This window comes from Protopterus annectens, chromosome 8.part1, assembly GCF_019279795.1.
Source record: "Protopterus annectens isolate FY-2018-M chromosome 8.part1, PAN1.0, whole genome shotgun sequence".
Lineage (NCBI taxonomy): Eukaryota > Metazoa > Chordata > Ceratodontiformes > Protopteridae > Protopterus > Protopterus annectens.
The window spans coordinates 383,200,753-383,216,374 of NC_056742.1; the positions used below are offsets into that span (position 1 = coordinate 383,200,753).

At 37.5% G+C, this 15,622-nt stretch overlaps 1 protein-coding gene across 1 annotated transcript in view; it reads left to right on the forward strand.

Moving 5' to 3' along the window:
* The first annotated feature begins 1,424 nt into the window (after positions 1-1,424).
* Positions 1,425-15,622, forward strand: part of NETO2 (neuropilin and tolloid like 2) — a 1,066,336-nt gene continuing 1,052,138 nt past the window's right edge. The window contains exon 1 of the mRNA XM_044081955.1: positions 1,425-3,088. Within this exon, the coding sequence (XP_043937890.1) occupies positions 3,055-3,088 (34 nt within the window). The 5' untranslated portion in view covers positions 1,425-3,054. The remainder of the gene's footprint in view (positions 3,089-15,622) is intronic.

Below are 15,622 nucleotides of genomic sequence, written 5' to 3' on the forward strand. Positions count from 1 at the left end.
AATGAGGTGTCTTATGCCTTATGTTGTTCAGATAAGATACAAAGTATATGTTTAAAAGTAAACAACACATTATTGGTAGATGAAAATTGCTTATCTATAATAATGTGATGTTGTAGCAGAAGTATTTGTCAAAATGTTCATGTTTTACAGGATCACAGTTCAATACTACTAGACTAACTCCAATGAAGGGTCGTTTTAAGATTAGCCACGTACCTAAGATGAGAATCAAACCTTGTACTATATTGAAATAAGGTAAAACCCTTACCCATTATACCAAATCCATCCAACTAGAAGATACCCCAAGTAAATTTACTGTTAATGCACATATTGCATAATCTTGACTCCGCACATATGGACTTCCTTCCTATCTCCTGGACTATCCAGTTTACATATGATCAAATTTTGGACTTTGCATTTGTGGCTATTGCTGATATAAAGAAGCATCTGGTATGGCAGCGTTCTCTTTATTGCCTTATGTTAATACTGTTCCGTCGAAGTGCTACAGTTCCTGTACCTGTCTACCAGTAAATGATGAAGGCAGTTACCAGAAATTACTGAGTTTTGTGGACAGAAATCTGACAGCATTTAGGCGCTGCAGAAAGCAGGCACGCAGGTTTGGGGTCTGGGCTGTAGGCAGTGAATGAAGCTTAGGATGTGAACCCCAACTTTTCTTACGTCCTTTTCTTTTTTCACCACATCGTGATGCTTTAATGGCGCAATACTTTTATGTTTTTTTCCTTTGGTTTAAAGATTCACAGGGTATATTATCTCAATTTTTTCTAAGCTGTAACTTCGCATCATTTAGCCAGCAAAACCCGAATTTGTTCTGCCAGACCCCTCTTGACCTCATAACTGAAACTTACTTTCAGCCTCCTTTCAGAGAATGAAGTGCTGCTGACAGACAGTCCATCTTTTCTACTTGTTTCATAAGTCACCTAATAATTCCATTAGATGTGTCATCCATCACCAAACATCTTCCACTGGCACTTCTCAAGCAGCATATTAGTCGCATGTATTTATATTCTCCAGTGAGTTTCATTCATCTTGGTTTTTGGCGTCTATCTATCAGACCCCAACACGGCTAAGGCTTTCCCTGTAGGTCTAAAAAAGCAGGGGCTTCTGTTGTGCCAGCTTATGTCTCCGGCGATGTTAAGACAATGTATAAGTATCCATTGTTTCTTCCTCATCTTCCTGCTGCTCGCACCCCCTCCAAATTTATGGAGATGCAAAAATGCCCCCCCCCCCCCCCCCGCCGTGTTTTTTTTTTTTTTTTTTTTTTTACAAGAGATGTAAAATGTTAAGCAGTGATTTGGTTTATGAATGAAGTATCTCAAATATTTCTTTAACAGAAATACTTGTTGCAAAGTGCCTTGTCTCCTGCTCTCAGTGTAGTAAGCGTAAAGCCAGAGACAAGCACACTACAGGATTAGAACAAGGAATGCAGTATTCTACAGATTTCTTGGGCATGGCAGCTGTGAAGACCTACAATGGCAGTGTGTCATCCCAGTGTATACTTGGACTGTTAAAACAGCTTTTACAATTAAAAATGCATTTCTAACCTCTAGATGTGTAAGATACTTTCGTTTGCTACAGAGAAAACGACCAGAGGATCACAGGCTGAATTTCAATTAGGCTGCATTTTATGACTTCAGGATTGGTAGTGCGTTCTTGGTTGCTAAATAGAGCGCGACATAAAGGGTACCCTAAGCTGGCGCTTATGTTTGGCAAGGATGACAAGGGAAGCAGTGGGGTCTCACTTGGTGGTGTGGATTCTTGATTCCTAGAACAAATCATGGTGAGAACAATTCATTTAACATGCTGCATGCTTGGCTTGCGATTTGAGTTAAAGGAGATCTTTTTACTGAAGAACCTTTAACTGCGACACTTAGCGAGACTGGCCACCCCAGAGCTATCCCCACACAATGTAAATAATATTCCTGTTGCCCCTGGAGGCAAGTCGGCAGCCTCTGAAAATTATTATATTGAGTACTGGAGTGTAATCTGGCTCTTGTCCTTAACCCTCCCAAACACTCCCCATTTTGGAGACGTGTTTTAACACCGTAGGCTGCCTTTTTCACGTGTTTTATGTTTAGCTTATACCTCAGACAGGTTCCCCCATAATAATATGCTGAAGTTTCGGTACTAAGTGGCTTGAATGTGATGCCTAGAAGTCGGCACTCTTGAAGTACACTGGATGAGGCTCAGGCATCACAGGCTGCAACCTCGCTTGCCATCCACTAATCCCACACCTCCGGGCTCGTCATGCCTCTTGAGGAGGTGGGCTAGTCCCTGAGAGGCGCCTCAGCCCTCTCAGTCTCTTACTCTGCTGGTACCCTAATGAAACTGCAGCTGTAAGAAAACGCTCAGTGTGGGGATGGAAAGGAGGGCATGCGTATACGCAACTCACTCCAGCAAGCAGCAGCACTCCGTAAACGAAGATCATTTATTGGCAACACTCTGGTTCAGTTCGGATAACACTCTCCTGCCTTGATTTAAAAGCCGTTCGCGCTCAGTTAATGGTATATTGACAACTGTACTTCTCGGCTGTACCTAATTTCAGGACTACATGCCAAGGAACCTTTCCAAGGAAGCTGAACATAGGAAGTGCACCTTTTCGTTCGTCTGGTCCCATTTATGCACAAGGAGCTGAAACCAGTGGCTGACCAGCACCTGCTGATTGCAGGTGGGTGCAGTGCAGGGCTTACCAGAGGCAGACTTGGAGCAGAGCTGAGGTTTAAATCCCTCGCATTGGATGGCTTGTTTAATACTAGCAGCCGCCTAATTGCTTTGTAGTAAGTATGTACTACTTCTGAAGCTGTTGGGCAAGCAGCCCTCAGGGAAGTACGCATTGACATTGTCCAAACTTTGCGCTGATGGTCATTTGCAGTAAAAGTAAACAATCGTGTGTGGATTGGTAGGGAGAGACTAATCTGGAGAACTTGGGAATTCCGTAGTAATAAGGCGAAGCCTGAAGTCACTCTCTGTTGTAACGCGTTTCTTATCTGAGTGGAGAAGCGACACATTCATCACCTGGAGCTGCAGTGAAAGGGAAATATGGCACTGGAAAAACTAACTTTCTTAATGAAAGGTAAGGATTAGATTCTTGTTGTTCTGACGGAACGTAAGGAAGAGGAGCTTGCTTGTATCCTACTCAGTTTCTGCAGATTGGTCTAGTAGCTAAAGGCGGATCGGGAGTGCCCCCTGCAGGCGTAGACTATTCTGAAAAGGTGAAAGTGTGTGGGCAAATAGGCGGTAGTGCCCAAAAGGCTGTGCAATATTGGGGAATACCCTGCTTTCTAGGGGAAAATGAGCTGCGCCTTTGGCATTAATCACCCTGCCCCACCCCCGAATGTTCCAAATACATCCTATTTAAGAGAATCATTTTAACATGGAAACACAAAAGGAAATATTTTGCTTTATCTCTGCATTTAGTTTCTTCACGTAGTAAGGGAGCTACAGAAATATAATAGCTAATCGCTTGCATTCACTTGTTGATATACAAGTATGTGACATTACAGAGGAGTACAGTTATTACTGATGATGGAATGAGTTGGGGGAGGGGTATGCTAGAATTTAGCTAAGAATATGTCTAAATGAGACCAACGTGGGTATAACTGTAGGTGCATTTGTGGAATGAAGTTCTTTTATTTTTATTATCTGGATAAGTAGACATGCCTGACTTCTTATTCTTCCCTAACCTCTGTCATACCTCTGAGCTGTCCAGATTTTTTTTTAGATTTCTCAAATTTTTGCCTCTTATTTTTGGTCCTAGGGTTACCACCTGTCCCACTTTGTGGGGGACAGTCCCTCTTTGGACAGTTGTGTCCTGACAAAAAATTGTAAAAATGGCAAATGTCCTGAAATTTTAGGACAACACTATTTCCTATATGTTATGTAATAGTTGCATAAAACAGTTATTCTGTATCTAAAATACCTAAATGTTATAAGAAACCGAATAAGCAACTAAAATGCTACAAGAATAAGCTTTTATTTAGGCAAAAAAGTTAAGTTCTATCCTTTGTATTGACCATGGGTATGTGTCAGCCTGTAAAATCTGATGTTTGTACCAAAATGGCAACCCTATTTGGTCCCCTTATAACATTTGTGTTTTTCTGACCAGTCTTTGATGACTGATGTCACTAACAATGACACATTTGAATTTCAGACTTCATATCCTTCAGAAAATGCATTCTAAATCAAAAGCTGATATTCTAGTAACTTTATAAGTTTAAAAGAATACTAATTAAACTCTGCCCCTAATTCTGGACCTTGGTACCCCCATTAGATTTGGATTTGTCCAGATTTCTTGCGCTAAGAAGTTGAGAGGTATGACACAAGTACAAGGCACAAAGTCACTATAATATGTACTTGGTATTTTACAAAGATACATAGTAATACATCAAAGAAGACAATTACAAGATGCAGGGTTAGAAATCTAACTGTGAACTTGCTTGTCCCATGTTTGAAGAAGTTTAGAGGCAATGAACAAATCTGTTTGACAAGTAATAATAAGGAGTGAGTAAACTAAAAGTAGTGACCAGTGTTAATAGATAATCAAATAACAACATCAAAATAATGAAATTATACAAAGTAAATAAAGGAGGCGAAGTAAAATACACAAGTGTGTGTGTGTGTGTGTGTGTGTGTGTGTGTGTGTGTGTGTGTGTGTGTGTGTGTGTGTGTGCGTATGTATGTATGTATGCATGTATGAATATCTCTCCCTCTCTCTCTCTCTCTCTATATATATATATATATATATATATATATATATATAAAGAGAGAGAGTACATTACTGGTACAGTGTTCCTGGCCTGTATGGAGATGCCTCGAACGTTTATTAAGTGAAGTTATTTACCCAGTTAAACATGTTTTTGTTTGTAAATGTATAATTCTGGATAGGTATTCCTGAAATAGACATGAGCACTGCTACATCTGAGATCACCCAAAAGTTTATTCCAGAGTTTATTGACCCAAATTAGAAATGTTTGTTTGCCCATCTATGCAGAAGTTACAAGGAAGCCATTTTATAGGTTATAGTCCACTGGACCGAAATATGAAAGTTTTACTGCTGATAAGATCTGGTTGTTAATTTTTGTGATACAATGGTGACCACTAAAGAGAAGGTTTTGGGTAAATCGAGTTCCAGATATTCTCTCACAAACACTTTAAAACAGAATGTGTCACAGTAGTGCTCGGTGTGGCTTGCTAGGGTAAAAAAACTATAAAGCCTATAAATTCTGTTTGAAACTGTTTGAACTGCTCTCTTGTTCTTGTAGAATCCTAGTGAGATAAGGGGGCATGCATTTTCAAATGGGGAGGAATATTTTTGCCACTGTCTGGGAACTTTATAGTGCATTTTAAAGTGACTGAAAACTAACCTAGTGATGTAAGTGTTTGTATTCAAGATATCACACAACAGTGACACCTGTGGGACCTATGGCTGTCACAGGGAATACTTGAGAAGTTTGAATGGGAGTCCAAAGCAGCATGCTGTGTATATATTTTTGATAAATAGACAATATGATCAGTAATATACTGCTCTGCATTGTCTTATGTGATTTATTTATTTATTTCCATTTCTTTTCTGGGCAAGTCTGGCTGAGCCTAAAATAGCCCTTTTTCAGCGGAGGCCCGGGGAGAAAAGGTTCATAGAGTACAATGTTGTAACTGAACAATATTCATGTAAGATACATAATATATACAGTAAAATGTTCGCATAGGATACAGTTTAAAAATCACATATGCAGGTTGTAGCAGAAAAACGGAGGATTAAAAATACAAAATAAGTTGAATGAGAATGAAAAACATTAGACAAAAAGATAAGAAGTTCAAGGGCTACGAAAGCAGTTCCGGAGGAGAAGGAGTATTGGGTAGGTGTAAGTTAGGTGAGGATTAAGGAGGGTGGGGCAATAAGTGAGGAGTAAGAGAAAAATCTAAATCTTTAGTGATACCTATATAAGCTATATATTTTTGTTTTTTTGACTTACTTTGGCTTTCTAAATATTTTGTGTGTCTCTCTTAAATGAACTCTACCCGATGATTTACTCTGTTACTTCTGTTTTAATAACACTCGTGATTTTTGGTGTTATATGTAATTATTTTGCCTTGTTCTCACGTCATGGCTGAAAATGGTTGAAATTGCAATTAAAACAGGCAGGCAAGTAAATGTTTGTTTCTCAGCAATGTGTTTGAACATTTTCGTCTGCCTTTAGTTTGCATATACAACTTTAGTTTTCCAGCTTTTCTTTCTTTGGGATAACAAAGACCACTGAGTCCTCCTTGCTTTTTATGGATGTCTGCATACTTGAAAAGGGCATTAGATATGCACTGTAAAGTTCTAATTCTGCTGCATTCTGTTATTACAATGTGTCTGTGCCTTCACTCTGAGAATACTGACCTGGCTGCAATCTTGGATCAGTCATTCAACTATTTAGGCAGGCAGTAGATATTACAAGGAGAATGCAGTAGTAGGTTTGAGACTTTCTGTCCAAAAACATCTGTAATAAAAATGAAATACTGATGATTCTGATATGTTCGTCAAAGTATAACGTAATTAAAAAATATTGATAGTTATGGCAGCAGTGTGTCTTTGCAATAGACAGCTCTTACCGTAAACCTGAATGCACAACTGCATTCCTTTCAGTAGAGGCCACCACTCCATGGGGAACCCCCCTCTCCCTGGGATGCCCTGACCTTAGAGATGATAAGTAAAGTAGTAGCAGGTGTTAGTCCACATGTGAGAGGCTTTGTTCACCATAAGAATGCAGGTTTCAAATTCCACTGTGAACCTTTTAAATTTCTTCAGAGCAGAAATTTGTAAAACTGTTTATTGAAAGAAGATGACCGAATCTCTTAACATAATTTTCCTTTTTTTAATTTAAGTAAAACTTAAGTTAAAGTTCAGTCACAAGGTTTATTGGGTATAACAGTATGAAATGGTGATTGAGCAAAGCTTGCTGGCACATTTCATGTTCTGGGTATTTATTGTAGGATAGATCATTTTTATATACAATGTATTAGCAGTTCTGTCACTAGTAATTAAGGTGCACCTTTTCTTAAAAAATGGCATGATAAAAACTAGAACATTCTTTTTTGCACAAATTAATCTCAGCTTTACTCAGAAAAGATCTGTGGTGATAATCTGTTTAGTATCTAATTGCACTACATTCTGTTATTCATTGTATGGAAGGCCAACACCCCCTCTAACACACAAAATCAATTTTTTGTAATGGTATGAATGGAATATGGGAAAGGTAAAGTGGCCACCATATAAAGCTTAGCATAAAAATGACTGCAGACTGACAACGTTGTTGCATTCTTGTGTACAAAAAAAAAAAAGCAACATCATCAGTAGCGACCTGTTGTCTTTTTTACCCACTAACAGAAATGGCACAGTTAATAAAAAGTGTCAAGATGACATATAAAATTAATGTATAAAACAGGTCAGTCCCTACCTGTAATTTCCAGCTTCCTAACCCAACCCTATTAATTTTTTTACCTGAGAAATACGTTCTAGTAACAGGTTGAGAAAAATGCCCCAAAATGCACTTTATTGGAATATGTAGGCACACCCAAACACATACATTCACAGGAACATGCCCAGCAGTCATTACTTAATAGCATCATGACATACGAGTCCATCAGTAATGCTGGTCATATTCACAGCCCCATTGTGACCTACTTATGTTAAGTTTATGAGTTTGGGATTACTATGATGTCAGTCGAATACTGTCAAGTAATTTAGACTGCTGTATGTCAAAGGCAAAAATTTGTGGTCAACAATCCAGGAGCCAGTACCCTGATTGAAGGCTCTAACTGGATATTTATTCCAAAGTCTAATAACTGACTACATTTTACATCTGTTTATCTTATTTAAGTTGATAATCAATGCTTAAGAGATTTAGTTGCAGTAATAAATACAAATCCCAGGCCAGGCTTTTAATTCCTTATTCTTCATGATGTTAAATACATAGCACATTTCCCTCTTTATACATTTGTCTTTAGTACTATAAATATAAAGATTTACACCACCAGACTAGTACATCAGCCCTTATTTTTTGGTAATGCAGTTCTTTAAGTAAATTCCCTATCTCTGATTGAGTAATATATATATTTAATTTTTTTTTATAAAACAAAAATAAATCATTCCCTAGTGTTGAATGATGTAATAATTTATTTCATGTGTTCTTATTTTGTTTTAGAGTTAAACTTAAGGCTGGATGGGAAAGCCTAAGTCGTTTCATTCTTGAACCCCGCCCAGCTCATTTTGGTCAAGAGATTTCAGCTAAACATCCGATCGCTGTCCATATACACAGCTTTACATTTTGTAGTACTGTCACTCTCAACCTCCAGGAAGCTACTGTCTATTTTTTGTAAGATCACATCAGTCTTTCTGCTGTTTACAATAGTTTCCTGAGCTTCACAGCTCTTGAAATATAAGAAGTGGGACTGTCTTTTGAATATTGGGTTATTCTGTTATGCATAAGCAAGGTAATTTGTTGGTAAGACTGAATGACTTTCTTACCTTAAAGTTTTATAATTACCTCTTCTCTACCTCAAAATAAATAAAAATAGCCTAGATATAGGATTATATAATGCAACCTGTCTGTGATGTAAATAAAACTGGTAACACTACCTGCAGGTAAATGTAACACAACAATGTATGGCTAACATCTAATACCAAGAAAAAAGATATCATTCAGCTCCAGTTTTTCTTGGTGGAGCTTCCTGCAGTCCCCCACCCCACCATTTCTTACAGCCAGTAGAGCTGTACTTTTATGATGCATTTAAGGGTGATGCCCTACCTACATCATGACATGAAGTGGTACCATTGGACCTTTGTTACTACCAGTCTACAGATTACTAGTACATTATTGTTATGCTGTTCAAAGCAGACTAGTGATGTATTCAGAGTTTTCTTATTAGTATTTAAGACTTTTCAGTCATGGACATACCTCACAGAAGTCCCTGATTTTTGCCTCAGTATTGTTTTCTGTCTTTTAAAGTTTATGATGTGAGGTTGTAGTCTAAGTGTTGCTAATCATTACAGTTTGCATTGTCCTATTTCTGTCATACTTATCTCCGAATAACGCTAGTAGTTGCTTAGTGCTGTCTTACTTTAATCCAAGAAATGCTAGTTCTAAGAGATCATTACTTTAATTTTGTCAAATGTGTAAGTAACGAGTTCCTTTAATAAAGTATTTCTAATTCTGCACATTTGTGGGAGTATTTCTTTGCCCTCTAGTACTTCATTTTAAAAGTTTGTGGTTGTCAGCTAAATACAACCATTTTTTTGATTGTGTCTGTCTTAATTAACAGGCTCACAATGAACTATTTTTGTTCATTGTGTGTCTGTTAATTAAGATGAAGTTTTTGTGTGGTTTCCATTTAAAACCTTCACGAGTACCCAGTTCTGTACGATATAGGTACTGACACACACCCCTTCCCACTTGCACCAGACAGGCTTAACTTCAACAGGCACACAACACTGTGCACTCAGCAAGCCGTCATTCAAAAGTACAGTGCTGGTTTCATCAGTTGTACATTACGGTGAAGTATATTGTTTAATACTGTTTTCTTGACGAGTAACACATAACACAAGTCTTGTAATTCAAGATGCGACATTGCAGCATTTTACAATATGAGCGCATTAGCAATGCAACCCACTGTGCTGTAAAGGCAGGATCTTTTAAGGCACAACTTTCATTTGCATCAAATTCTAATTAGCATTTTCTTACTATCATAACAATTCTATTTTGTTGTGATTAAATAGTAAGGAGTGTGATAAATAAATAATTCTACATATTTAAGTTATAGATTTGTTTGTTGTAATTTACTAGAAATTATACTTCTCTACTAGTAATTAAAACAGTGCTGGTTCTGAAAGAAGGGGGTAGAAACTATGACTTAGAGTTCAGATGAAGACGTACTGGAGTTGATACTGGTCCACAGCACCTCTGGAGGTAATGAAGTACCTCAATGGAACAGCTTTGTTGTTTTCCTTCAAGTCTAGTGGCAGACCAGGTATCTGGGAGCAGTCCTATGTAGCAGACTTGTAATTATATACAAATAATATATTATCACACCAGAAGAGGTGGTAATAAGGCAGTATGAGTACTATAGACCAAGCACTTGACTATTACACTTTTTGAAAAGTAATTACATGGGGTCTCATTAATGGGTAAGAGGGGGCACTCTTGTAGCAGTGACTCAAGATTTTGTAATCCATTGGCCTTTAATTCCTTAAGCAGCGAGTTTCTGATTTTTGAGCTTTGGACTTTAGTTGGAAAAAAGCATCACAAGGCAATGACATAATAAGTTCATTTTTGTAGATCCAGTGATTTGACTGATATGATTATTTGTCTAATCCTTTTGGCTGTAAGAAATGGTGGGGTGGGGGACTGCAGGAAGCTCCACCAAGAAAAACTGGAGCTGAATGATACCTTTTTTCTTGGTATTATATGTTAGCCATACATTGTTGTGTTACATTTACCTGCAGGTAGAGTTACCAATTTTCTTTACATCACAGACCAAAGCTGCGTAGGATTTGTGAAGCTCAAAGAGTGCTTTTTGCAACCAGGTGGGGTTGGATGCTGTCTAGCTAAAAATTGCAACCATTCAGATGGTACTGGATGGAATATAAATTAAAAAATGGTATTCTATTTCTGTTTGTCATATGTCTTCACAATCTAGTATTTTATAGGGTAGACATTGTACTGGTTGAAAATATGACATCTGTTGCTGTTAAGTAAGGCATGCATGGGAGCCTTTAGAGCAGTGGTGGTTGTGGTTTTTAATTCAGCTTGAAAAGATGTGGCTAGGATGTGGTCTTGCTAGAAAGATAAATCAAGAGCAGCGTTTAAGTTCAGTTGTAGTTTCTTATTCAATGCCACCCCCCTGCAAACCTCAAAGGTATTTTTAAATGCAGTCATATACTGAAGAGTCAGTGGTAGGGTCTCTGTTTCATAGGTCCACAATTTAATAATGCAGCATGGACATTGTATATTCTCCTCTGTCCGCATGGATTTGCAGTAGGTGCTCTGATTTCCTTCTAATATAATCAGTTGACCGTATATGTGTGTATGATATATATGTGTGTGTGTGTGTGTATGTGTGTATGTGTATATATATATATATATATATATATATATATATAGAGAGAGAGACACACACACACACACACACACACACACACACACACACACACACACACACACACACACACACACACACACACACACGTTGGCTGGAAAGGGTCCATGGGCTGGCCACTCCACTTATTCAGACATGTAATTAAGTAAATGAAGTGTCTTATTTTGAAGTTAGCCATTGTAATGTAAGGTTCATTTGCTTGCAGTGACTATGGAAACCTAAACCAGATATTGCAGAATACAGACCTTCGCATATTTTACTCTAAATTTACTACAAAGGCATGTGTTAATCAGACATTGATCATTTTACATAATTTGACATATTATGCAGCAGCTGGTATAATAAATATTATGATTTTTTTACTGAATTAATAGAAGATGCCTTATTATTTTAATGTAAGCATGATTTGTAATGCTAAAAGCAGCTGACATATTGCAATGTTCTTCATGACATTAGTATACGGGATAGTGTTAAAGTACTTCTCTGATCATTTCTGACATGCTGTACAATGATTTCTATATTGGATGGAACAACGTAATCTCACACCCTCAGGAGTAATTCTATTATCTAGATGTGCTATTAAACATCATGAATGACTTTTTCTTTAACTCGTGAGTCATCTGAACATACTGACATTACTGCTTTCACTCGTTGGCATAATCACTGAAAATAGTAGTCATATTTTGACTTATGGCATTTTTAATAACTGTCTACTTTTTATTAAGAGCTGCTGATTTCATCATCACTCTGAATCATAGCAGTGTCAGCAGTCATCAGAACTTTTAATAACCAAGTACTTTTTTTGTTTACCAAGAACTGAACATTTTGGCATTTTTCTGAATTATAAGCACTCGTTCTTCGTGTATGGGGGAGTGGAGGTGGAAATACTCTATGTAACTGCCTTTGTAGTTTAAGAATACTACAGTAACATTTTATTCATGAAAATGGCAGAGCTCACTAGGTACTAAAACATCTTTTCAGAGTTCACTCCAAAGTCCTGAATAGGTAAGTGACTTCTTCAATCAAGTACTTTGCTAATGGAGACTGGAAAAAATGACCCAATGAAGTTAAAATAGTTTCCTAGCAGCACATGGTTTTAAATCCCTGAACTAAATTGCCAGAAAAATGTAATCACTTAACCATAGTTAGGCTTTTGCTTTATATAGTTTCCCATTTTTTATCAATATTAATCACAACATTAAACTTATTTTTGCAGTCTTGCATACACACACAAACACACACACACACATATATATATATATATATATATATATGTATATATATATATTTGTTTCATTAGTAATACTTGCTGTGTGGTTAGCATTGCCACCTCACAGCAAGAAGTTCTCTGGTTCGATCCTTGGCTGGGGTGCCTTCTGTGCCGAGTCTGCATGTCCTCCCTGTGGTCACGTGGGTTTCCTCCGGGTGCTCCGGTTTCCTCCCACATCCCAAAGACATGCTGCAGGTTTATTGGACACTCTAAAATTGGCCTTAGGTGTGAGTGTGTGCCTTCTGTGGAAGGTTGGGCGCCGGGCTGGCAACTCGACACCGTAAAACTCCACTGCCAATCATGAGCGGACAAGGTGATCCACTGTGGCGACCCCTAACCGGGAAAAGCCGAAAGAAGAAGAAGAAGACATAATACTTGCTGTCTTATTTTGTTGATATTTAAATGGCATGTTGTCAGAAACACTACTTGTGTGGATTCATCATCTGATTAATCAGAGTGGGAATACATTCACTTATAAAAAACACAGATCCTATAGTCTTCACTTGTAAACTTAATAATTTTGCATAGAAGGAACACAAAACATACAGATCATAAACCGAAAAACATACAGATCATAGACCACAAGTACACATGCATGCATACATAAGTTAGTACATATTTTGTAATTTTATATTTGTAGAGTGTAGCTGTATAAATACAATGTTTCTAAAAGACTATAAAGGCTTGGCTGGCAGTTTACCACAAACAATTGCTGCTTATTGAAATAAACTTGCTAGCTATGTAAAATACAGTCTGCTTTCATGTTTTAGGGCATATAAGCAACATTTTATCATAGAAGTTTTAACTACAGAATGGCATAACCGTCAATATATTTTTGTAAAAACAGCAAGTAATCAAAGAATTTGACAAATACGAGACCAGTATGTATTTAATGTAGCATTTTTTGCAGGGTTGTTAATCTTTGAAGAACCTATTAACATATTTGCCAGTTTCAGTGGATGATGTCTGAACTTTTGTACAATAATTTGGTTAGAGCCATATAGGAGTTGAACCTGAGTCAGCTGGATGTATGTAGCTCATTTGTTTGTCATTACCTTTTTTTATTAGGTTGCACTTCCATAGTTTACATGCAAGTATATAAAACTTCAAGGGCATAAATGAATCAGCTGAAGCTGTTATACAGAAACGTATGACAAAGTTCTGCTGCACATCGCTGTTGAAATATTAGGAGGTTGTGCTGAAAAAAAGTACCAGTCAGTCAAAAAATAAATAAATAAAAAGCTGCACAAACATCAATCTCGTATAAGTTACAACATTATTCCTGTACTTTTCTTTACAACAGGAACATCACTTTACATCTCTTGTTGCTGATTTTGGAAGTGTAGCTCATTGTGTTAGTGAAGATTATGACAGAATTTGGGTCTGAATGGGTAACTTGGCAGTTTCCATTAAAGTACTGAACTTGTAGAATGACAAAGTGTTCCTAGAAATACTGTCTGCAAATGAATGTGTAAGTCTGTATACAGGCAAGTATGCTTTGACAGAATCGTCTTTTGAGAGGCAGATTTGAGGTTCATATTCAGCAATGACCAGACTAAGTTGCAGTACATTTTGCTATTAATTGGCTATGCTCATATATGTGACCAGATATCCTGTTTATGGTCAATGCATCTGATAATGGAATATTGAGAAGAAAATCAATAACATTAGAAGTTCTCCACATTCTTGGTAGCACCAAACTGTGGAAGGTTACCACATCCATCATCATCATCATCATAATTGTGCAGTCTGTTACGATTCAGTGCTTATTTCTCTGTTTACATAACTTGATTTCACATTTACATCTAGCAGTTTCAGTAGCTGTCATTGGGATCAGTATGTGCTGCCTAAGCATGAGTTATCAACCTATAATTAAATGTGGTTTATATTTTTATCAAATAGTTAGGTCTGCATGGATTATTTATGTATCAGTGCTGTGAAAATCTATTTTCTCTTCTCTGACCATTCAAAAACCTTGCTGTATTTACTTGTTGCAAAACATGTGCACATTACATATGCTTACACACACACACACACACACACACACACACACACACACACACACACACACACACACACACACACACACACACACACACACATACACATATATTCTTTCTATTAGTTGATCATTGAACAATGTTTTAAGACCTTTCTGTTTTTACTCACTTGTTGCAAAAATTATATGCACAATGTGTATGTGTGTGTGTTATTTTGTATGTGCATATATTTTAGATATATAGGATATGTGTAGAATGTGTAGATATAGTTGTATATGTGATGTATAAGAGTGTGTCTGTGTATGTGTGTATGTGTGTGTGTGTATGTATGTATGTACATGCATACACATGCACCCGGCACCACCCAGAACATGCAAATTTAAATTTATTTATTTGTTTGCAGGATGGGTAAGACCCTGTGTACCCCTATCCATCTATCCATCCACAACTCCTTTTCCCATTTTTGCACATGGGGTTGGGGTGTCACTTCAACAGTGACAATTATCTAGAACCAAGGTTTATAGTACCAGGTGGTTAGCCCTGATGCGGTAGTTCTTCCACACCACACTCATATGCATACTCACACCAGTGGCCAATTTAGAGTGTTCAATCCACCTACTGCGTGTCTTTGGAATGTGAGAGAAAAACAGAGCACCTGGAGGAAATCCATGCAAACACATAGAGGACATGCAGACACCACACAAAAGGCACCCCTGCCAAGAATTGAACCAGGAGACCTTTTGCTGTGAGACAACATGCTATTCCAACTCCAAGATCACATAATCCGTGGGAAAAGGGCTTATTTTCCAAACTGGAGAATTGTGGATATCACACACCTGTTGACTATCTAGTTTGTTGACCAAATCATGTCAACAAAACAATGGTTGATGTAAGGGAGTTACACTTATTACAAGTGTTTCCTTATGCATCACACACACACACACACACACGCACGCACACACACACACACACACACACACACACACACACACACACACACACACACACACACTAGGCAATTATATTTATTTTTCTTATATTATTTACTTTTCTACCAGGTAAGCAGTCTAATTCCTAGACCATTTTTCAGGTGTGTCTAAGGCTTTCTAGAGAGCTCATACAGAATTTGTGTACTGAACCTGTTAAAATATTGAAGTATAATGCCACAAGCAGCTGTTAATTCCATTCTTTGTTATTGTTT